This window comes from Oncorhynchus clarkii, chromosome 31 (assembly GCF_045791955.1).
Source record: "Oncorhynchus clarkii lewisi isolate Uvic-CL-2024 chromosome 31, UVic_Ocla_1.0, whole genome shotgun sequence".
In the NCBI taxonomy this organism is placed as follows: domain Eukaryota; kingdom Metazoa; phylum Chordata; class Actinopteri; order Salmoniformes; family Salmonidae; genus Oncorhynchus; species Oncorhynchus clarkii.
Window position 1 is genome coordinate 27,832,277 of NC_092177.1, and position 22,833 is coordinate 27,855,109.

Below are 22,833 nucleotides of genomic sequence, written 5' to 3' on the forward strand. Positions count from 1 at the left end.
AAAAAAAAACCAGAATAACCGGATTGATGCAGATAATTCACACAAGTAAAACAACATCATTTTGAGATCGATTAGGATATTCTTTATAATATAGATCTTGTCCTTTCCCCTTTAAGATAACCATTCCTCCATGCCCCTCCTTGTAAGGACATGTTTACTTTTCCGTGCCGATATGTTTCTTCCTGGTTCCATTAAATAGTAAACTCTCCTTTAATTTGGATATCAGAGTGGAGCAACTTTTGCCAAAGCGAATGATTAAAAATAGCTGTCTATCGAAGCTGACTGCGTGTGAGGGAGAAGAGTCCAAATACAAAATAAGTAGGCATTTTGTCGGAAGCAGGTAATAGATGAACTCTTGCTCGGTCGTTCTCATCACTTTCACGCTTGTTTTTAGCTAGCTAGCATATGGATCAGTTGCCTATCGACTGTAAGTTACGTCCTGACTAGCTTGTTAGCTAGCACAGCTTGTTGATTTGTAGTCGATCAACAGCACTGTCAACTCAAACAATTGATGCCTTCCATATGACATGAACTTCATGTTCTAGCTTCTCAAATGTTGGTATGTTTCAGACACGACTAGTTAGCTATCTATTGTTTAATTGTAACTAATATATATATACACAATGTTTTGGGGAGGATCTTTGCGTGTGATGTGCACTCGAGCGCAGTACAGCCCACGATAATGTTATAACCATACGTGGACATTGTGAAGGAATGCTTGGCGTGTCACTACAATGGCTATCTTCCATGTGATGCCTAACTATAACGTTACGTTTTAAATGTCCATGTACGTCTCCTCCACTATCTAGGTTGTCTGCAGAGCATACTGTATCTTTAGAAACAGGTATTTGATAATCCGCTCCAACTACGTTCCAGATTTGTGATTACATCCTCGCCACCCACCACGCCCACCCTCCCACATATTTGAGGAACCCCCCCCCCCCCTGCCCGCGTCTCGCAAGGCGCTTGTGAAGAACCTGCGAACCGAGCCGTGTTTTTTCTATGGCTCTGCTGACCCTGCACCGTCCCCCGTCCATCTCCACGGCTCCGGTGAGTCCCCTTTCCCGCGCACATCTCAATGTAGAAATACTATACTTTTTATTTTCCATGATATTGCCTTCACATCATAACAGTGTGCGATTTGATGCACTGGCTAAGCCTGCTATTGCCTATTCATCCAGAATATATTTTATTTGATTTAATGAACAACAATCATTGCCTGAAGCTGTCCAGTGTCCTGCTTGATGTATGTATTATATTCTCGATGTCATCATGGCATTGTACCCTGTGGATGTCAAGGATCTTTGATGCTCCCTGGTAGAGAAGATGGCATAGCCTCTGGAAGTAGGAATACTGAGGGTGCTTCAGCACCCCCTGATAAATCACCATAAATTTAAAAAATACGATTTTTTTGTTATTTAAAATTGTTTCATATATTGTTCCACAATATTAGTGCTTTATTACTCCTGTATGAGCGGAGAAAACTACTCGTCAGCAGACGGAGAGATATTTCGTACCCCCCCGCCCCACCAAAATATTTCCTCTGCACCCCCCAGACAAATGTCAGCACCCCCACTTCAAAATATCGGCCATGTAGTGATAAATCAGATAACTAGAGGGCACAACATGCCATATATCAGTTCTTCCCAACCCTCTCCTCGTGGACCACCCAACATTTCATATATGTGTCGTAGCCCTGAACTGGCAAACCTGATTCAATTAGTCAAGGGCTTGGTGATAGTTGACTAATTGAATCAGGTGTGATTACGGTCAAGGTACATCATGTCACAGTGTATCCTTATTTGTGGGTGACTACAGTAGTCAAATCTACTCCTGCTGCCTAACCCTTGATACCACCACACAGACAGTGTTCCAAATGATAACACTCATCCTCCTTATGTCCTTATCATTTCTCCCCTCACTCTTTCTGTATTTCTCTTTCACTTCTCTTTAAACATTTTAGAGCAACTTTAACAGGCTCATTTAAACGCTGTTAATTCCATGGCCTCTTTGGTATGTTACGAGTGTGCCAATACATCAGGCACCAGTTTCACTTTTCTGTTCCCAGCTCCCCCAGGCTGGCGGACATAACTTTGCCCCTCTCCCCCCTGCATTCCACTGTCATTGAGTCTTAAATCTCTACTACTGTTAATTCATTTTTTTCTCCTTCTCTCCTCCTTTCAAACCCACAACGCTCCTCTCCTGTCCTCTCCTGTCCTCCTTGTCTCCAGCACCACTCTACTCTTTTTGTTGTGTCTGTCTAGACATGTCAGTTGCATAACAGGTAATGTTACTGTCTCAAGTTTCACTCACTCACACTGCTAAACCCCACTCCCTCATGCATTCTGTTCTTACTCTTTTTTCCCCCCTCTCTGTTTTGTCTTTTCTATTCCTCTGTTTCTTATCCCCATCTCCCTCCTTTCTCTGTGTCCCTCGGTCTTTAACTTCCGTAGTTGTTTCCTCTGCCTCTTATCTTTGTAGCTGCACATTTTACAAGTGATCCTGCTCATTCTTTCAGGACACGCCACTTTAGATTTCTCCTGTAATCAATGGAATGACTCTATAATTAAAGAGGTTTGTCACTCTGTAATCAGCAGACTTCATCATGTAACAAAAGATGACATATTTATCAGATTGTAGATTTTCACCGTGAAGACTTTATAGCCTGGTCCCGGATCTGTTTGTGTTCTTGCCAACTCCATTGTGGTCATTGTCAAGTGAAGTTTGGCATGGCAATGATTGACAGGGAGTTTGCATGATAGCCCAAACGGACTGGCACTGGCTAAAGGTTTAGTGAATTAATCATCTTTCAAATAATTTCTTGAAGGATGAAAGCATTCCAAGACGAGGGAGACTTCAGAAAAGGTATGCTTTTTGTTGTTGTTGGTCTTTTGGTTGTGAATTAAATGTTTCTATAGTTTGGATAAAATAACTACAGTTGTGATATGTATGTTGTGAACATTTGAACTTGCAGAGAAAATGTTTTTAATATATAAATATATTTTTACAACCATTCCTACACAATAACATAATATACAATTGCACAGTAATTAATAAAACAGAAATAATAATTAAATCCCCCATAACAGGGAGAGCTTTGCTCTGGTCAAGGGGGCCGTCCTTCTCTTGGAAGGAGAGAGGGAGGAGCCTCATGAAGAGACATCACCCAATCACTTTCCTTCACCCCTGAAGCTGGGGGGCGGAGCTTCAGACACACAGCACAGACATCTGCATGCCATGGTGTCATTACTGAGACCAGAGGACACTATCAAACTGGTGAGACCCATCAGATGTCACATGTCCACCGATAGAATAAGCATACAATGGATAGGACCGGCATTGTGTGACGGTTTAAACTTGGGTCATCTGTAGTCTACATACCACAACAATGTGCTAGTGCTTAGATAATGCCTGGGCATCAGCTTATGGGGATAATGCAAGTCTTCAGCTCTCTCATCAGCCAGGGTTACTCATCACTGTTACGTGCTTCACCAAACCACCTCTGTGACAATTGCATGACAATAACAGGCGCGATGCACTGAGTAATGTCACGTTAAAAGCATCTACTAACGGGTCACATTCATGTAATGCTTTTCACTAGGTCTCAAAGCTCCTTACATTATAGCAAGGATGGTATCTCATCCTATACATACCCTATACTCGCCACCAACATGTAACGTCATAGATCTGGTCCCAGATCTGTTGGTGCTCTTGCCAACTCCATTGCTCGTTGTCAAGCCCAAACATGTTTGGCATAACAAGGAGTTGGCGTGATGGCACACACAGACTGGCACTCATCCACTAGTAACATCCACCTACACATTCATAAATGCCCTTTACCTCTCTCTCACCCCTTATTATGCTTAACTGTTCGCTTATCTCACTGTTCTTCCCTCTCCTTCCTACCTCCCTCTCTCTTTCCTACCTACCTCCCTCTCACCTCCCCCCTCCCTCTCTTCTCCTACCTCCCCCTCCCTCCCTGTCCTTGCAGGCGGTGAGGTTGGAGTCAGTGAGTCCAGTCAGAGTGAGGTATCTGATCGTGGTCTCCACCCTCGGTAACAAACAGGAGAGCATTCTCCTGGGCATGGACTTCCCTGACACAGACAGGTGTGTTCCATGCTGTAACCATTAGCATGTTTCCATGGATACATCAGATGGGTCTAGACTAGAGAACGGCGTGTGTTAAAAATAAATCTAGTATATGTTGCCAAAACCGAGGGATGAAAACAGTCTGTCCTCTGTATGTTTCAGTGATCAGTGTACCATCGGTATGGTTGTGCCCATATGGAGTGCCACACAAGTGTACCTGGACGGAGATGGGTAAGAAGCAGGAGAAAACCCACTGCCATTAGAAACAGAGAGAAAAAATGCAGGAGTCAAATGAGGAAACTAGGAAATGGCTAGCTGAGCCTGTTCCACGGTTGGCCTGGCATCTTGGAGGCTGGCCAGACATAATAATACCAATGAGTAATCTGTCTCTGTTTATGTACCTGAATTACATCTGTTTCTGTCACTATGTCACCCCTTATGTCGACACTTTTAACATCTGCATTCATCACATACAGTGCATTCGGAAAGTATTCAGACCCCTTGACTTTTTCCACGTTTTGTTACAGCCTTGTTCTAAAATGGATTAAATCAAATTCTCATCAATCTTCACACAATACCCCATAATGACAAAGCAAAAATAGGTTTTAGAAATGTTTGCCAAAAAAAAGAAGGAAATATCACATTTGCATAAGATTTCAGACCCTTTCCTCAGCACTTTGTTGAGGCACCTTTGGCAGCTATTTGTCTTCTTGGGTATGACACTACAAGCTTGGCACACCTGTATTTGGGGAGTTTCTCTCATTCTCTGCAGATCCTTTCAAGCTCTGTCAGGTTGGATGGGAAGCGTCGCTGCACAGTTATTTTCAGGTCTCCAGAGATGTTCGATCGGGTTCATGTCCGGGCTCTGGCTGGGCCGCTCAAGGACATTCAGAGACTTGTCCCGAAGCCACTCCTGCGTTGTCTTGGCTGTGTGCTTAGGGTTGTTGCCCTGTTGGAAGGTGACCCTTCGCCCCAGTCTGAGGTCCTGAGCGCTCAAGGATGATCAATGGAAACAGGATGCACCTGAGCTCAATTTTGAGTCTTATAGCAAAAGGTCTGAATACTTATGTAAATAAATTTTCAAAAATGTCTAAACCTGTTTTCGCTTTGTCATTATGGGGTATTGTGTGTAGATTGATGAGGAAAATGTTTTATTTAATCCATTTTAGAATAAGGCTGTAATGTAACAAAATGTTGTAAAAGTCATTGGCTTTGAATAATTTCCAAATGCACTGTAAGTACTTTATAAAGGTTTGCTAACAATGTGTTGACTGTAAAGTTTATATAGTGCTTTTTTTGGCTGTTCTGGGATGTGGTCAGGATTGTGTTGCTCATTAACCTGAGTGTGCAGGAGTGTCGGCTCAAGCAAGAAGTTTCCTTTTACCACAGATCTAGGATCAGATTACTCCACCTCTGATCTTAACTAGGAGTATGAAAGAGCTTTTGAGGACATGTTCAGATCTGGAGCTAAATACCCCCCCCCAAACAGCGTTAAGAGTTTTGATTTTGTAGCCCTGCCTGTTCTGTGTAGTTGTAATGTAGAGATAATACGTAGGGTTGGGCTCTATCCAGAATTTCATACCGTTTCTGTACTATACTTGGGAGTACGGTATTACCATAAGTGTATACAAGGGGCGCTAATTAGTAAATTATAATAATAATGACACATATTTGACTCAACACAATTTAGGCAACAGGAAATGTAATGTCTCTGCTGTAACCAAGAAGCTTGATCTTGACACCTAGACACTTAGCTAGCAAGTTAGCAAACCAAATGCATAGCAGGAGCTCTGAACTGGATCAAATTTATTTGACACATCTTAGACTTCTTATTGTTTTTACTCAACTTTGTATTTTTTTTATCGGTATTGAAAATTATACCCGCTGTATTTTGAAATAGCCCGTTAAATGGTATATTCGGCCAAGCCTAGTAATAGGGCTCACATGATGTGTGTCTGTTTGGTACAAGACTGTCTTTGATCTGACACTCACAGACCGGTTTTCTGCCATCAGCAGGCTCACACAGTTAACGGTGTTCTCATTCTCACACCATCCATCTGTCTTGCACACGTTCTCTCTCAATCTCCCTCCTCAGTGGGTTCAGTGTCACGTCAGCAGAAGAGACAAGAATCTTCAAGCCTGTTTCCATCCAGACCATGTGGTAGGTTTTATTCAAGCCTGTTTCCATCCAGACCATGTGGTAGGTTTTATTCAAGCCTGTTTCCATCCAGACCATGTGGTAGGTTTTATTCAAGCCTGTTTCCATCCAGACCATGTGATGGGTTTTATTCAAGCCTGTTTCCATCCAGACTATGTGGTAGGTTTTATTCAAGCCTGTTTCCATCCAGACCATGTGGTAGGTTTTATTCAAGCCTGTTTCCATCCAGACCATGTGGTAGGTTTTATTCAAGCCTGTTTCCATCCAGACCATGTGATGGGTTTTATTCAAGCCTGTTTCCATCCAGACCATGTGGTAGGTTTTATTCAAGCCTGTTTTCATCCAGACCATGTGGTAGGTTTTATTCAAGCCTGTTTCCATCCAGACCATGTGGTAGGTTTTATTCAAGCCTGTTTCCATCCAGACCATGTGGTAGGTTTTATTCAAGCCTGTTTCCATCCAGACCATGTGATGGGTTTTATTCAAGCCTGTTTCCATCCAGACTATGTGGTAGGTTTTATTCAAGCCTGTTTCCATCCAGACCATGTGGTAGGTTTTATTCAAGCCTGTTTCCATCCAGACCATGTGGTAGGTTTTATTCAAGCCTGTTTCCATCCAGACCATGTGATGGGTTTTATTCAAGCCTGTTTCCATCCAGACCATGTGGTAGGTTTTATTCAAGCCTGTTTTCATCCAGACCATGTGGTAGGTTTTATTCAAGCCTGTTTCCATCCAGACCATGTGGTAGGTTTTATTCAAGCCTGTTTCCATCCAGACCATGTGGTAGGTTTTATTCAAGCCTGTTTCCATCCAGACCATGTGGTAGGTTTTATTCAAGCCTGTTTCCATCCAGACCATGTGATGGGTTTTATTCAAGCCTGTTTCCATCCAGACCATGTGGTAGGTTTTATTCAAGCCTGTTTCCATACAGACTTTTATTCTGTTTCCATAAAGTAAACACACTCACAGTATTATTTTTCAGCACTGTAATAGAATGACCTAGAACCTCTACGCTTTCACCTGTCATGGCTTTGCCTCTTCCCCTGTGTAGATCCTGCAGGGGTGGGCAACTCCAGTCGTCGAGGGCCTTATTGGTATCACACTTTTCAGTGGTGTAAAGTACTTAAATAAACATACTTGAAAGTACAATTTAAGTAGTTTTTTGGGGTAACTGTACTTTTATATTTTTGACTACTTTTACAGAACTACATTCCTAAAGAAAATTATGAATTTTTTACTCCAAACATTTTCCATGATACTCAAAAGTACTTGTTACATTTTGAATGGTTAGCAGGACAGAAAAGTTGTCTAATTCACACACTTAATCAAGAAAACACCCCAGGTTATCACTACATCCTCTGATCTGGCAGACTCACTAAACACATGCTTCGTTTGTAAATGATGTCTGAGTGTTGGAGTGTGCCCCTAGCTATCGGTAAAAAAAATATATAAGAAAATGGTGCCGTCTGATGCCAATTTTTCTCCCCAGTTTTGTGATATCCAATTGGTAGTTAGTCTTGTCCCATCATCGGAGGAAACGCCGTAAAAAACTGGCGACCATGTCAGCGTGCATGCGTCCGGCACAGGAGTTGCTAGAGTGGCCAAACCCTCCCCTAACCCGGACAACGCGGGGCCAATTTTGTACCACCTCATGGATCTCCGGGTTGCGGCCGGCTGTGACACAGACCGGGATCGAATCCGGATCTGTAGTGACGCCTCTAGCGCGGCGATGCAGTGCCTTAGACCGCTGTGCCATTCAGGAGGCCTACTTTTGATACTGAAGTACATTTTAGCAATTACATTTACATTTGATACTTAAGTATACTTAAAACAAAATACTTTTAGACTTTTACTCAAGTAGTATTTTACTGGGTGACTTTTACTTGAGTCATTTTCTATTAAGATATCTTAACTTTTACTCAAGTATGACAATTGTGCACTTTTTCTCCATCCCTAGCCAACACAGTTGATTAACGAAATTGCATTCTAAACTGAAGATCGTGATTAGGTGATTATTGGAGTCAGGTGTGTTAGCTGGGGCAAAACTGTGACTACAATCAGGCCCTCAAGGACTGGAATTGCCCACCCCTGCGCCTAATGTGTCTGTCGCTGTCCCCAGGTCAGTGCTGCAGGCGCTGCATGGCTGCTGTGAGCGGGCGGTGAAGGGTGCAGTGATTCCAGGCTGTGGGCTAGACTGGGCCCAACACTACTATGGGCATGTGGAGTCTACCCGCCTCTGTCTAAACGAGTGGGGCGCTATGACAGGCCTGGAGTCAATCAGGAGGGACAGCGCCGGACAGAGGTGTGTGCACGTGCCTCTATTTATGTTTGACACCCTAGGGGGCGCGGCAATGTTGCCTGACCCTGAGCTCACCTGCGTGAATTGTTTGTTTATATTGTTTTGTTTTTATAGTTATATCGTTACATTTTTGTTTTGTTTTATCGACATCTAAGTGCGTCGCAGGTTTAACAGTGTATTGTTCTTGGCATCTGTGACGACCTTAATCCTAATCGCTGTAATATGCGGAAAACTCTACAATCACTACCGGAGGTTGTAGAGATTCCGTGAGTAAATCATCCACCGTCACGTACTCTCATGAGTTTATGCTCACACTCCAAAACAGCATTGACTTGGTTGTTCTACAAAGTCAAAAAGGGGAGCTAAGAGCCGAGGCTCAAGAGGTGGAATCGGGAACACCGTATGGAGGCGGGGAAGCCGTCACCCGCTCTCGAGAAAGCTCAAACTCAAACAGCATTACCTTGCCCGATGATAGTTCTACAAAGTAAAAAAGGGAACTAAGAAGAAGCAAGGCTCAAGAGGTGGTATCAGGAACAGAGTACGGAGGAGGGAAAGCCAACACCTGCTCCCTGTTCCTGATACCACCTCTTGAGCCCTGTGCAATGTGCGGTCATTAAATAACAAACTGGATGAGTTAGCGGCAAGGGCTACGTTTGAAGAGGACTTTACAGAAACGTGGCTCAAGCAGGACCAGGCTGTATCACGACCGGTCGTGATTGGGAGTCCCATAGGGCGGCGCACAATTGGCACAGCGTCGTCCGGGTTTGACCGGTGCAGGCCGTCATTGTAAATAAGAATTTGTTTTTAACTGACTTGCCTAGTTAAATGTGAACCTTGATGGATACACTGTCTATAGAGCAGATCGAGACAAAACGTCACAAATAAATGTATTTTTGTAGATAATACTTGGGTCACGCTGTGTAATGTGATTGGACAAGTGTGCACCAGGGACCCATCGGGAACATTCTATCTACCGCATGAGTTTGGACAAATTACCATTATTCTGGTCTGTGCCTGGACCTAGGATAAAGTGGAGCAGCGGTCCTGTACAGGCAAGACAAGCATGGGGAGGGCTTAATGCAATAATGGGAAGAAAATTGAGAACAATAATATGGCAGACTGTTCATCCTTTGTAAATTACCTAAACTGGTTTTGTTAGAGACGAATGTAAACAAATATGTGCAAGTATCCCCAAATCCTCTCCTGTCCAGATAAGAGAACGAGGTGGCCTCATGCTTGTTAAATATTAAGCCACACAAAGCACAGGGCCCAGACGGACCATGGGGCAAAGTACTGTAGGTATGCGCCGACCGGCTCAAGGGAGTGCTCACACGACTGTTTCACCTCCTAATGAGCACCTGTACAGTGCCAAAGTCCTGGACGGTTTTGACCATTGTACCGGTGCCTAAGAAGTCAGGGGCCAAATGACTTTCGACCTGTGGCCCTCACACCACTTTTGGACAAATGCATGGAAAGGGTTGTTAGTAAGCACCTTAACCTTTCCATAGCAGATCAACTGGACCTGTTACAGTTTGCCTATAAGGCACAGAGGGGGACTGAGGATGCTACCCTGACCTTGGTGAACATCATGGCTAGTAACCTTCAACATGCACATTTTTTATTTTTTATTTTAGTTCAGCTTTTAATACAATGCAAATACACACTGCTGAAACGACTACTGGACCTGAATGTCAACGGAGGCCTCGCAGGTTGGATGAATAGGGCCCCCGCTATTGAACTGACCCTGAACACAGGGGTGCCCCAGGGGTGTGTCCTTTCACTGTTCTCTATCTACACTAATGAGCTGAAGATCCAAGGAAGCAATGTGAGCCTTTTCAAGTATGAGGATGACATGGCTCTGGTAGAATGGCTCTTTTTTTTTTTTTTTTTTAAGCAAGGTAATGCCTGTTCTTAATCAGTAAATTAAAGGGGTTTGGGGTCAGCCAGGATGTACAGCAGCTTGGTGCATCCTCACGTTCAATATGACCGCCTGGTAATCTGAGCGTGAGGAGCAAAAGCAAATTGACCAGAATAGTGAACACAGCCAGCAAAGTAATTGGTTGATCACAAGCACATTTGAGCATTCTGTTCCACAAGGCAACCAAAAAGAAGGCACCGGCTGTCGTTGGCGACCCCTCCCACCCTCAGTTTGAGAGGCTTCGCTCTGTCCGGCACTTCGTCATGGCCACGAAGAATGTGTCCAAACATTAATTTGTTCCTTGTGCTGTTGGAATACTAAATGCAAAGTAAATTGTATATGTACTGATCTATCCAGTGCAGTTGGGACAGCGGGCGGTTGTGTGTGAATGTATTAATGTCCTCAGTGTACAACATGATGGACTTACTGGTTTAAATGTGTATGATGTGAGAATGTATGTGATTATTTTAATGGAAAGTGATGCCAAAGTAAAATGTCCATCCTGGATAGACAAAGTTTTATTCTGTCTGTGCGTTTGTGTGTTGGTGAACTGTGTAAGGGGAAGTGGGTAGTGATACTCTGTCTCTGCACAGCTCGACGGAGAGGGTGTCTGTGGAGAGGCAGATCAAAGAGGAACTCCGAGACATCATGAGAACAGAGGACCTGGAGAACATCACCTCCAAACAGGTACCACAGAGAAGGACAAGACGATGGGATGTTCTATATTGGAACAAGCCCCAAAGTATGCAAGAAGACCAATACTTGTCAAGGTCACGGACAAACAATGGCTGACATAGCTGTCTGTAATACAAGTAGAAGTAAATAAATTGTCTGGTAATATAGAGGCAGTCTGTCTACAGTCTGTGACCTAAATTAATGACTTGAAGAGTCTTGTGTCCGGATCTATGACACCTCACTTGTAACACAAGCCATTTGAACCAGCCAAGTCACAACCAGAGCTCAACTGCCCCTTATAACCTTGGGGATGGATTGAATTCTCAGAGGGAGCAAACATGGTGTTGTGCTGTTGATCAGTTGGCCATCCTCTTCCTGTTTCCTTCCCCAGGTCCGCAGTGCCCTGGAGGCCAGGATAGGCATGGATATGAAGAATTACAAGGAATACATCGACAATGAAATGATGGTCACCATGGCGCAGATGGACAAGCCCTCCAAAATATTTGACTATTTGTTCCTGGTGAGTCCCATCTGTCACATTTGACCTTTGGCTTATGCCACTCAGCAGTAGCCCCTAACCACATCTCTGGAATCAGATGCCACTCAGCAGTAGCCCCTAACCACAGCTCTGGAATCAGATGCCACTCAGCAGTAGCCCCTAACCTTAATCATGAGGAGGTTGTAAAGAGTATATGACACTGGACCAGTTAAGTTGTAAGGAAATCTCCTCAGGGCTGATCATGACAGGAAGTACATTTTTAAATGTTTACATTTGAGCCATTTAGCAGACGCTATTTTCCAGAGTGACTTCCAGTAGTGAGTGCGTAGAGTTCATACATTTTGGTACTGGTCCCCCTGTGAGAATCAAACCTACAACCCTGGCATTGTATGTGCAATGCTCTATCAACTGAGCCACAGGGGAAGTGTGCTGCAACCAAGAGTATGTCGCATGACTTGAACTTCCCTTTTCAGAGCCTAGTGTTTACAGTTGTTGAATATAAAGCTCTGGCCCTCTAGTGTCCTCGTCTTCTGTGAATAAGGCTCTGTCTCTCTCTCTTTTAGGGGTCTGAGTGGAATGCTGCCAACTTTGAGGAGCTACAGAAAAACAAGTAAACCTTTCATTTACTGTGTTGGTGTGCGTGTGCTCTTGTTATTGACTTGTATCAGGTGCGTGTGCAAACGAGCAAGCCAAAGTGATGTGTGGTTGCTGGGTAACTAAGTTTCTGCTGATGTTTCAGTGTGGGATACATCCTGAACATTACGCGGGAGATCGATAACTTCTTCCCAGAGTCCTTCAGCTACATGAACATTAGGGTGTACGACGTGGAGGCTACAGACCTGCTGTCTCACTGGAAAGACACATACACCTTCATCAACACAGCCAGGTAGTCCCACCCTCCTCCCCTCTCGCTCCTATACGTTCTCCCTGCATTGTAATGTAACGATATGGCTTTGACACAGATTCGTTTTTTCTGTTTGAATGTTTTCTAACGTTGTGCCCCCCTGGATAAACCAGCGACAGTCTCACAAATTATGACACTCCATCGTAGTCGCACAATGATGACACAACACCTCTCTCTCCCCCTATACAGGCAGAGTGGCAAGGCGGTGCTGGTGCATTGTAAAATGGGCGTGTCTCGCTCTGGGTCCACAGTGGTGGCCTACGCCATGAAGCAGCAGCGCTGGCCCCTTGAGGTGGCTCTGTCCTACGTCAGGGACCGCAGGCCCATCGTCCAGCCCAACGTCGGCTTCATGAAGCAACTCCACACCTACAGTGGCATCCTTAATGCCAGGTCAGCATATTCATTTATCGTGTGTTTGGTTTGTGTGTGTGGCGTTTTTATTTCACCTTTATTTAATCCGGTAGGCTAGTTGAGAACAAGTTCTCATTTACAACTGTGACCAGGCCAAGATAAGGCACAGCAGATTGACACATACAACAATACATGGAATAATCAAACATACAGTAGAAAAAATAAGAGTCTATATACAGTGTGTAAATGAGGTAAGATAAGGTGGGGCTTTACCTAGCAAAGACTTATAGATGACCTGGAGCCAGTGTGTTTGGTGATGAATATGAAGCGAGGGCCAGCCAACGAGAGTGTACAGGTCGCGGTGGTGGGTAGTATATGGGGCTTTGGTGTCAAAACGGATGGCACTGTGATAGACTGCATCCAATTTGTTGAGTAGAGTGTTGGAGGCTATTTTATAAATGACATCGCCGAAGTCGAGGATCGGGTAGGATAGTCAGTTTTACGAGGGTATGTTTGGCAGCATGAGTGAATGATGCTTTGTTGCGAAATAGGAAGCCCATTCTCAATTTAATTTTGGTTTGGAGATGTTTAATGTGAGTCTGGAATGAGAGTTTACAGTCTAACCAGACACCTAGGTATTTGTAGTTGTCCACATATTCTAAGTCAGAACTGTCCAGAGTAGTGATGCTGGCAGGTGCGGGGAGTTATCGGTTGAAGCGCATGCATTTTGTTTTACTTGCATTTAAGAGCAGTTGGAGGCCATGGAAGGAGAGTTGTATGGCATTGAAGCTCGTCTGGAGGTTAGTTAACCGTGTCCAAAGAGGGGCCAGAAGTATACAGAATGGTATTGTCTGCATAGAGGTGGATCAGAGAATCACTAGCAGCAAGAGCGACATCATTGATGTATACAGAGAAGAGTCAGCCTGAGAATTGAACCCTGTGGCACCCCATAGAGACTGCCAGAGGTCCGGACAACAGGCCCTCCGATTTGACACACTGAACTCTATCAGAGAAGTAGTTGGTGAACCAGGCGAGGCAGTCATTTGAGAAACCAAGGCTGTTGAGTCTGCCAATAAGAGTGTGGTGATTGACAGAGTTGAAAGCCTTGGCCAGGTCGACGAATACAGCTGCACAGTAATGTCTCTTATCGGAGGCGGTTATGATATCGTCGACATCACCTGTATGTTCACTGTACTCTCCATTCCAGTCAGCAGCGCCACAGCGCTCTCTGGAGGCGGATGTCACGAGAGAAGAGAAAGAGGTCTGCTGCTTCACACAGCAACAAAGAAGAAGAAGAGGAGGAGGAGAGTGACGAGGAGGATGAAGAAGAGACGGAGAGTCCGGATGAAGTTGATGAGGCAGATAAAGAGGTAAAAGTTACACAATGTTTATGGTTAGGATTAGTGCTGTGGTGATCATTCCATTGTGTCAGTCAGTAACTGTCATGCGAATGACTGCCGGTCTCATGGTAATTGACCTCTAATTAACATAGACACGTTAAGCATCTCCAAAGTTTACAAACCGCTGATGCTCGCCTTTAGAACATCTACATTTTTTAAAGTCTAATAAATCCATTTAATATACACCATCACAGTAAATCCATTTAATATACACCATCACAGTAAATCCATTTAATATACACCATCACAGTAAATCCATTTAATATACACCATCACAGTAAATCCATTATTTTAGGCAGGCTGCCCAAACTGCTCCATATACCCTGACTCTGCTTGCACAGAATACAAGAGAAGTGACACAATTTCCCTTGTCAAAAGAAATTCATGTTAGCAGGCAATATTAACTAAATATGTAGGTTTAAAAATATATACTTGGGTATTGATTTTAAGAAAGGCATTGATGTTTATGGTTAGGTACACATTGGTGCAAGGACAGTGCTTTTTCCACGAATGCGCTTGTTAAATCATCACCCATTTGGCTACGCAGGCTGTGATTCGATAAATTAACAGGCACCTAATCGATTAAATGCAACGAGTAAATTAACAGGCACTGTATCGATTAAATGCAACAAGTTAGATAAACTAGTAATATCATCAACCATGTGTAGTTAACTAGTGATTATGTTAAGATTGATTGTTTTTTATAAGATATGTTTTTAATGCTAGCTAGCAACTTACCTTGGCTCCTTGCTGCACTCATATAACAGGTATTCAGCCTGCCACGTCTCCTCGTGGATCGCAATGTAATTGGCCATAATCGGTGTCCAAAAATGCCGATTTACCAATTGTTATGAAAATGTGAAATTGTCCCTAATTGAGCGGCCATTCCGATTGAATCAGCTTACCTCTAATTGCAACCTCTGCAGATTGCATCTGTCAGTGGTTAGAGGGAAAATAGAATGCAGAGTGCCAGGCCATTAGCGACTTAACGACCATTAGTAGCCTACGAAACCTGCTAACGCCCATCAGCACCTTTCATTTATAGACAACTGTTTTGGAGCCTAGTTACCTTGACTTAATGGTCACGTGGGATTTGACTGTGGTCATGTTTTATTTAACCTTTTATTTTTATTTTACTAGTCAGTTAAGAACAAATTCTTATTTACAATGACGGCCAACCAAAAGGCTTCATGCTGGGACAAAAAATATAGGACAAAACACACATGACGACAACACTACAGAGACCTAAGACGACAACATAGCATGGCAGCAACACAACGACAATATGGTAGCAACATGGCAGCAGCACAAAACATGGTACAGACATTATTGGGCACAGACAACATCACAAAGGTCAAGAAGTTAGACATCAATGCATCACGCAAAGCAGCCACAACTGTCAGTACGTGTTCATGATTGAGTCTTTGAATGAAGAGATTGAGATAAAACTGTCCAGTTTGAGTGTTTGTTACAAGTCGTTCCAGTCGCTAGCTGCAGCGAACTGAAAAGAGGAGCGACCCAGGGATGTGTGAGATTTGGGGACCTTTAACATAATGTGACTGGCAGAACGGGTGTCGTATGTGGAGGATGAGGGCTGCAGTAGATATCTCAGATGGAGAGGGATGAGGCCTAAGAGGGTTTTATAAATGAGCATCAACCAGTGGGTGTTGCGACGGGTATACAGAGATGACCAGTTTCCAGATAAGTATAGAGTGATGTTTCCTATAAGGAGCATCGGTGGCAAATCTGATGGCCCAATGGTAAAGAACATCTAGCTGCTCGAGCACCCTTACCTGCCGATCTAGAAATTACTTCTCCATAATCTAGCATGGTTAGGCTGGTCATATGAATCAGGGTTCGTTTGGCAGCTGGGGTGAAAGAGTGATTACGATAGAGGAAACCAAGTCTAGATATTAATTTAGCCTGCAGCTTTGATATGTGCTGAGAGAAGAACAGTGCCATCTAGCCATACTCCCAAGTACTTGTACCTCAAGTTCTAAACCCTCAGAGGTAGTAATCACACCTGTGGGGAGAGGGGCATTCTTGTTATCAAACCACATGACCTTTGTTTTGGAGGTGTTCAGAACAAGGTTAAGGGCAGAGAAAGCTTTGTTGTCGAGCGTTTAACACAAAATCCGGGGAGGGCCAGCTGAGTATAAGACTGTATCATCTGCAAAAAAATGGATGGGAGAGCTTCCTACTGCCTGAGCTATGTTGTTGATGTAAATTGAGAAGAGCGTGGTGCCTAGGATTGAGCCTTGGGGCACACCCTTGGTGACAGGCCGTGGCTGAGATAGCAGATGTTCTGACTTTAACACTGCACTCTTTGAGAGAGGTAGTTGGCAAACCAAGCCAAAGACCCCTCCGAGACACCAATACTTTTTAGCCGACCCACAAGAATGGAATGGTCTACCGCAGGTATCTCCAAACTGGGGAATGCCGTCGGGGGTACGCCAAATTTAAAATATATAAATATATTATTATTAAAATGTTTGTTTTTTTCACATTTTCAAACAGTACATTTCATATTTTCCAACGGGGCTATACATTTTGGTTTAGTTTCTCTTTTTTTTTTCTACTCGCCTGAGTAGCCTCGTTCCACTGCCAAAAAAATAAAATTAAACCATCTAGTGTTCAGCGAATTAACACAATGTCAAATAACATCCAATCACATGAACTGTTACTCTCTCGCGGGAAACGTTCACTCTTGCGCAGACATTTAGAAACGAAACATGACAATTTACAAAATAAGCCACGGGAGGTTTTTGAGTGAGAATAAAGACGACTTTTGAGTAGTAAGACATGTATAAAAGCAACAGATGCCATTTAATAAGAAGGGGCTGGAAGCGACTTACATTGTGAGCTACTGAGTGGCTAGGACAGGCAAGCCCCATACTATTGTGGAAGACTTAATTCTTCCTGTTGCTGTGGATATGGCTGGGACAATGCTGGGGGAAAAGGCCCAAAAAACTATACAGACAATGTCTTCATCAAACACTGTTTCACAATGCATGAGATGTTTTTAAACAATTACTGCTTCTTATACAAGCCATTGAATTATATGCGTTACAGCTGGATGAGTCAACAGATGTGGTGGGCCTGGTACAGCTCCTGGTATATGTCCGTTACATTTATGGGGGGTCAATTAAGGAAGACATCCTCTTCTGGAAACCAGGACAATATGAGAGGTTATTTTTAAAGTACTGGACAGCTTTGTGACATTAAATGGACTTTGGTGGTCAAGATGTGTTGGTATCTGTACTGATGGCGCAAAAGCCATGACAGGGAGACATAGTGGAGTGGTAACGCGCGTGCAAGCAGTTGCTCCCAATGCCACTTGGGTACACTGCAGCATCCACCGAGAGGCTCTTGCTGCCATGGGAATGCCTGACAGCTTGATAGACGTTTTGGACACTAGTGAAAATGGTTAACTTTGTTAAAGCAAGGCCTCTGGACACATGCATTTTCTGCATTATGCAATGATATGGGCAGCGACCATGTAACGCTTTTACAACATACAGAAGTGCGCTGGTTATCAAGGGACAAAGTATTGATTTTTGAAAGTTTTTTTTTTCGATGCGCATAGTTTTGTTTACTTGTCTGACTGCTTGCATGATGAGTTTCTCACACGACTGGCCTATCTGGGTGGGGTTTTTTCTCACCTGAGTTATCTGAATCTAGGATTACAGGGACTCTCCACAACTATATTCAATGTGCGTGACAAAATTGAGGCTATGATTAAGAAGTTGGATCTCTTTTCTGTCTGAATTAACAAAAAACGACAAGACAGGCCTTTCCATCATAGTATGTTTTTTTTTTTGTGTGTGCAAATGAACTCAAGCTTACGGACAATGTCAAATGTGATATAGCGATGCACCTGAGTGAGCTGGATGCACAATTACGCAGGTGCTTTCCCGAAATGGACAACACAAACTGGATTCGTTATCCCTTTCATGCCCTGCCTCCATACCTGAAAGAGCCTCGTCAAAATTGCAGCAAGCAGTTCTGTGAAAATTGAATCGGAAGCCACTGCCAGGTTTCTGGATTGGGCTGTGCTCAGTTTCATCGTGCCAAGTACTGATGCAACCACGTACTTATGTGAGATTGGCTTCTCGGCCCTCACTAGCATTAAAACAACTAAATACAGGCACAGACTGTGTGTGGAAAATGATGTAAGACTGAGACTCTCTCCAATACAAACCAACATTGCAGAGTTGTGCATCCTTTCAAGCACACCCTTCTCATTAACCTGTGATGAACAAATAAGGTTTTATATGTAAGATGGCTAAATAAAGAGCACAATTATTAGTGCCCTGGTCCTATAAGAGCTCTTTGTCACAACCCGGCTCGTGGGAAGTGACAAACTCACACTCAATCTTATGTTTAATAAATGTATTGTTTGTGTGTGGGGGGCAGGCTTACAATGATGGCAAAAAACATTTGAGAGTGCGCTGACCCTGGTGCTAGAGGGGGAACGCAGCTGGAGGTTGAATGTTTGAAAGGGTACGGGACTATAAACATTTTAGGAACCATTGGTCTACCATATCAAAAGCTTTGGCCAAGTCAATAAAAATAGCAGCACAACATTGCTTAGAATCAAGGGCAATGGTGACCTCATTAAGGGCGTTACTCGTGACCGTCACCGTAACAGCCCTAGTTAGGATGATATTGTCAAGATCCGGATTATTTGTATTTTGAGGTGCAATCAAAAGACTTCTCTCTCAATCTCTGTCTTGACTAGGTATTTGAAGAGCCTGCCCCCAAGGTTGAGACTGACGCAGAAGCTTCACTCACGGAACTGGCCTCCCCACTCACGGAACTGGCCTCCCCACTCACGGAACTGGCCTCCCCACTCACGGAACCGGCCTCCCCACTCACGGAACCGGCCTCCCCACTCACGGAACCGGCCTCCCCACTCACGGAACCGGCCTCCCCACTCACGGAACCGGCCTCCCCACTCACGGAACCGGCCTCCCCACCGGCCTCCCCACTCACGGAACCGGCCTCCCCACCGGCCTCCCCACTCACGGAACCGGCCTCCCCACTCACGGAACCGGCCTCCCCACTCACGGAACCGGCCGCCCCACCCACGGAACCGGCCGCCCCACCCACGGAACCGGCCACCCCACCCACGGAACCGGCCGCCCCACCCGCCCCACCCACGGAACCGGCCGCCCCACCCACGGAACCGTCTACAGCTAATCCCCTTATCACTGTACACGACAGTGACAAGGTAGGCAACCTCTCTTACAAGTGACATGACAAAACCTTCTCAAAAATGTATATTACATTGAACCAATGTCAAAACCAACCTGTTTATCCATCTTTAATATCCTCCCTCTAGGTGTCCTCTCAGAGCCCCAGTCGCAGTGGCAGGATGAACCTCTTCTCTCTCATGCAGTCCATCAACGAACTGGACGATGAGGATCTAAGGAATGAACAGGTAAGAGGAGGAAAAGATGGAGAAGAGGTGAAAGAGAAAAGAAAGCAACCATTTTTCTCACCCTTTCTTACCTTTTTATTATTCGGTGATGTAGATTGCCAACAGTCACCGGCGGTCTCCAGGGCAGCGGAGGCGGAGTCATGGACGGAAGGGCCTCATGCATCAGAGGGCCCATGTGGACGGTTCACCTGAGCCAAGCAGCCTATCAGGTCCCAGAAAATGTGAAGGGGCGGGGCCAAGTAAACCTGAGTCCAGGGAAGGAGATACCAAGACGATGGAAGGACGGTAGAGTGAGAGAAGGGGAGAATGGATGGAGAAAGAGAAGCCTAGAGTAGACACTAATAGGAAGAGATGAAATGTTCTGCCTTCTTTCAAGCTATAAACATGAAAGTATCACCCAAAGATATTTATATACATCATACTACTTAAGCCTTGTTCACACTGCAGGCCTTAAAAGCTAAAATCAGTCTTTTTCAATTCTGTTTTGGAATACTGACTGTCCAAACAGCAAGTTACAAGTAACCAAATCAGATTTGTTTGTTCAGACAGCAGTCATTTGCTTACATGGCTACACTAGTTGTCATAGCAATGATGGGTGTGTGCGAGCAGTGGTGTAGGCTGATTCACTAATTTGTTTGTAAACAATTAACAAGCTTGTTAGCTACCACATTCTTGTCAAACTGTCAGTGGCTAGCAAGCAACAAGATATGCCAAATAAGTCTAAAAACCATTTGCAGGCAAATAAATCCGATTTGACCGTTCAGACACAAGTTGCATGGCCAGGAATCCGATTAATACCTGATTTCAACCCATCTACGAAGGTGTTTTGAAATGTGGCTTGAAATATGTTTGTCTGTTCATACTGCAGGAAAAAGAACAGATTTGAATCGTATATGCATTTCTTTTAGTTACTTCAAACTGCCAATGTGAACAAGGCTTTAGACTCCCAACTAGCATAGTGTTACACACGGAGTATACAAAACATTCATCTGGGCATGGACACTACAAGCTGTCAAGCGTTCCACAGGGATGCTGGCAAATGTTGACTTCAATCCTCGCCACAGCTGTGTCAAGTTGAGTGTGAAAAACCCAGCAGCATTGCAGTTCTTGACACACTCAAACTGGTGCACATTACACAGTTCAAATGCACTCAAATATTTTGTTTTGCTGATTTCACCCACTGAATGACACACACACACAATCCTCGTCTCAAAGCTTAAAAATCCTTCTTTAACCAGTCTCCTCCCCATCATCTACACTGATTGAAGTGGTGACATCAATAAGGGATCATAACTTTCTCCTGGATTCACCTAGTCAGTCTACCATGGAAAGAGGTGTTCCTAATGTTTTGTGCACTCAGTGTATAATTTGATTAAGTGTCATTCCTTTTGCACAATATTTCATTTTAGGTTATTTTAATGTATCACAAACTGTTCCCCAACACATTTACTCCATTGGTAGTGATGGCTCACTTTTTTTATGTCACTGCAGTATTACGACACCAATAATTATGTGTATGACCAAAGCTTAGTATTTCTGGTTAGCCTTACCTACTGTCACTGAAGTTGGAATGTATGTACATTATCATACCGCATGTGTAGTGTGCCCTCCTTCTCTCCTCATGACCTATGACCTCTATGCAATAATGAATTTGTCTTGTCTGAATTTGAGGCTGCCAGTTCAGGTTGTGTATTTTAAGTGCCCTTATTTTATGGGTTTTCTTTTTTACAAACGCACATACAAGCTAGATCTTTTTAGAGTTGATGAAAATGGCATGCTGTCTCAATGATCCAAAACTTGAATTTTCTCACTGATGTTTCAAAATAGTAATATTGAGTGACTGTTTTAAGCTGTGTTGTTATTCTGGACCAATGCATGACCAATCCAAGGGCACCAGACTGTTTGCCAATTGTGTTCCTCTGTGCCAATGAACTTTCTGTCCTTGAGTTTTAGGGCCCAATTCAATCAGATCTGCTTCAGCAGACAGCCGCGTAGCTAATGTTTTGACGGTGTTGGAGGTGGAACTGCGTTAGAGCTGTCAAATTCACAAGTGGCTCCCAGCATGCAGTCGCATTAAGGAAAAACCCATGCAGACTTGTTTACGAGTTGGAACACTGGAATGTGAGATGTAATCCACACCTCCATTATGCTGATTAGAAATCCTCATTTATTTTGTTAAATGATTTTTCAATTTGAGCGTAATTATTTCTCTATAGCCTTCACGTTGTCATTCTGAACTTCCTCCGTGAGTGCAGCGGATTTTGTTACAATGATCGAGCAGCTGCTCACTGGTTTGACAGTTCCACTCACCTGCGACACCACCAAAACATCCGCTAAGCGGTTGCCTGCTGTCGCCGGTTAACGCTTGAACTGATTGAATGTAAGCCTTTGAGGATCATTAGAAAACTCGTACCCTTTTTTTTATTTTTAATCTTGGGTGTTAAATCCCTTTAAGTTATTGGAGATGTTTTTATTTCTTTTTTTAAATATTTCACTGTCGTTCCACAAATAGCCTTGCTGTAGGAGTGCCTTGGACGTGGGACCCAAATAACCAAGTTATTTCCCGAATACACAGACCCTGATTTAAAGTATTTATAATATCTACGGTATATTGCTTTTTCTCCGAGCTGGTGGCTTTTTTTCATATTGTTTTAACGGTTTGTCTTCATGACCAGCGTGCATGTTAGCATGATTTTGTTCAGGTTACGGTTTTTGTGTCTTTTGGACTTTTGAGGTAGTTTTGGCATTATGGTGAAAGTTTCTGAACTTTCCTCAGTTAAACTGAATGGTTCTTCATCGATCCATTTTTTTAAGTCTTCAGCTGGCTGTGTTTTTATATTCATAATTGAAACAAGTTTCCACATCATCATCATCCCATTGACACTGCCTGAGCCGACCTCTGCTGTACTGCAATCAAATCCATCAATGACCTGTATCTGTCATTGTTCTGGATAAGTGTTATCTCCCCCACTGTTTTCAGCACATTTGTTTACAGCTATACTGTATGAGTGAATAAATGTTTCAGAGTAATCAATGTCATGTTCAGTTGTCTGCCTTTTTTTTAATTGAATTATACAATGTTTTCTGTGTACTTGTC

At 43.7% G+C, this 22,833-nt stretch overlaps 1 protein-coding gene across 1 annotated transcript; it reads left to right on the top strand.

The window, feature by feature from the left end:
* Positions 1 to 142: 142 nt before the first annotated feature.
* LOC139390441 (protein phosphatase Slingshot homolog 3-like) lies at positions 143 to 22,770 on the top strand. The gene is made up of 17 exons (XM_071137569.1): positions 143 to 340; positions 877 to 1,050; positions 2,828 to 2,865; positions 3,090 to 3,276; positions 3,992 to 4,107; positions 4,252 to 4,320; positions 6,185 to 6,250; positions 8,367 to 8,549; positions 11,058 to 11,151; positions 11,531 to 11,659; positions 12,202 to 12,248; positions 12,378 to 12,524; positions 12,732 to 12,932; positions 14,101 to 14,263; positions 19,035 to 19,526; positions 19,638 to 19,736; positions 19,831 to 22,770. The coding sequence occupies exons 2-17, from the start codon at positions 1,003 to 1,005 to the stop codon at positions 20,023 to 20,025; spliced, it is 2,274 nt and encodes a 757-aa protein (XP_070993670.1). The 5' UTR covers positions 143 to 340; positions 877 to 1,002; the 3' UTR covers positions 20,026 to 22,770.
* The last annotated feature ends 63 nt before the right edge of the window (positions 22,771 to 22,833 follow it).

Excerpts from the sequence above, each read along its gene's own strand:
- LOC139390441 (XM_071137569.1), top strand. The coding sequence starts at position 1,003 with ATGGCTCTGCTGACCCTGCACCGTCCCCCGTCCATCTCCACGGCTCCG. Across the intron at positions 8,550-11,057 it reads AGGGACAGCGCCGGACAGAG|CTCGACGGAGAGGGTGTCTG; the intron begins GTGTGTGCACGT and ends GTCTCTGCACAG. Across the intron at positions 19,737-19,830 it reads AGGATCTAAGGAATGAACAG|ATTGCCAACAGTCACCGGCG; the intron begins GTAAGAGGAGGA and ends TCGGTGATGTAG.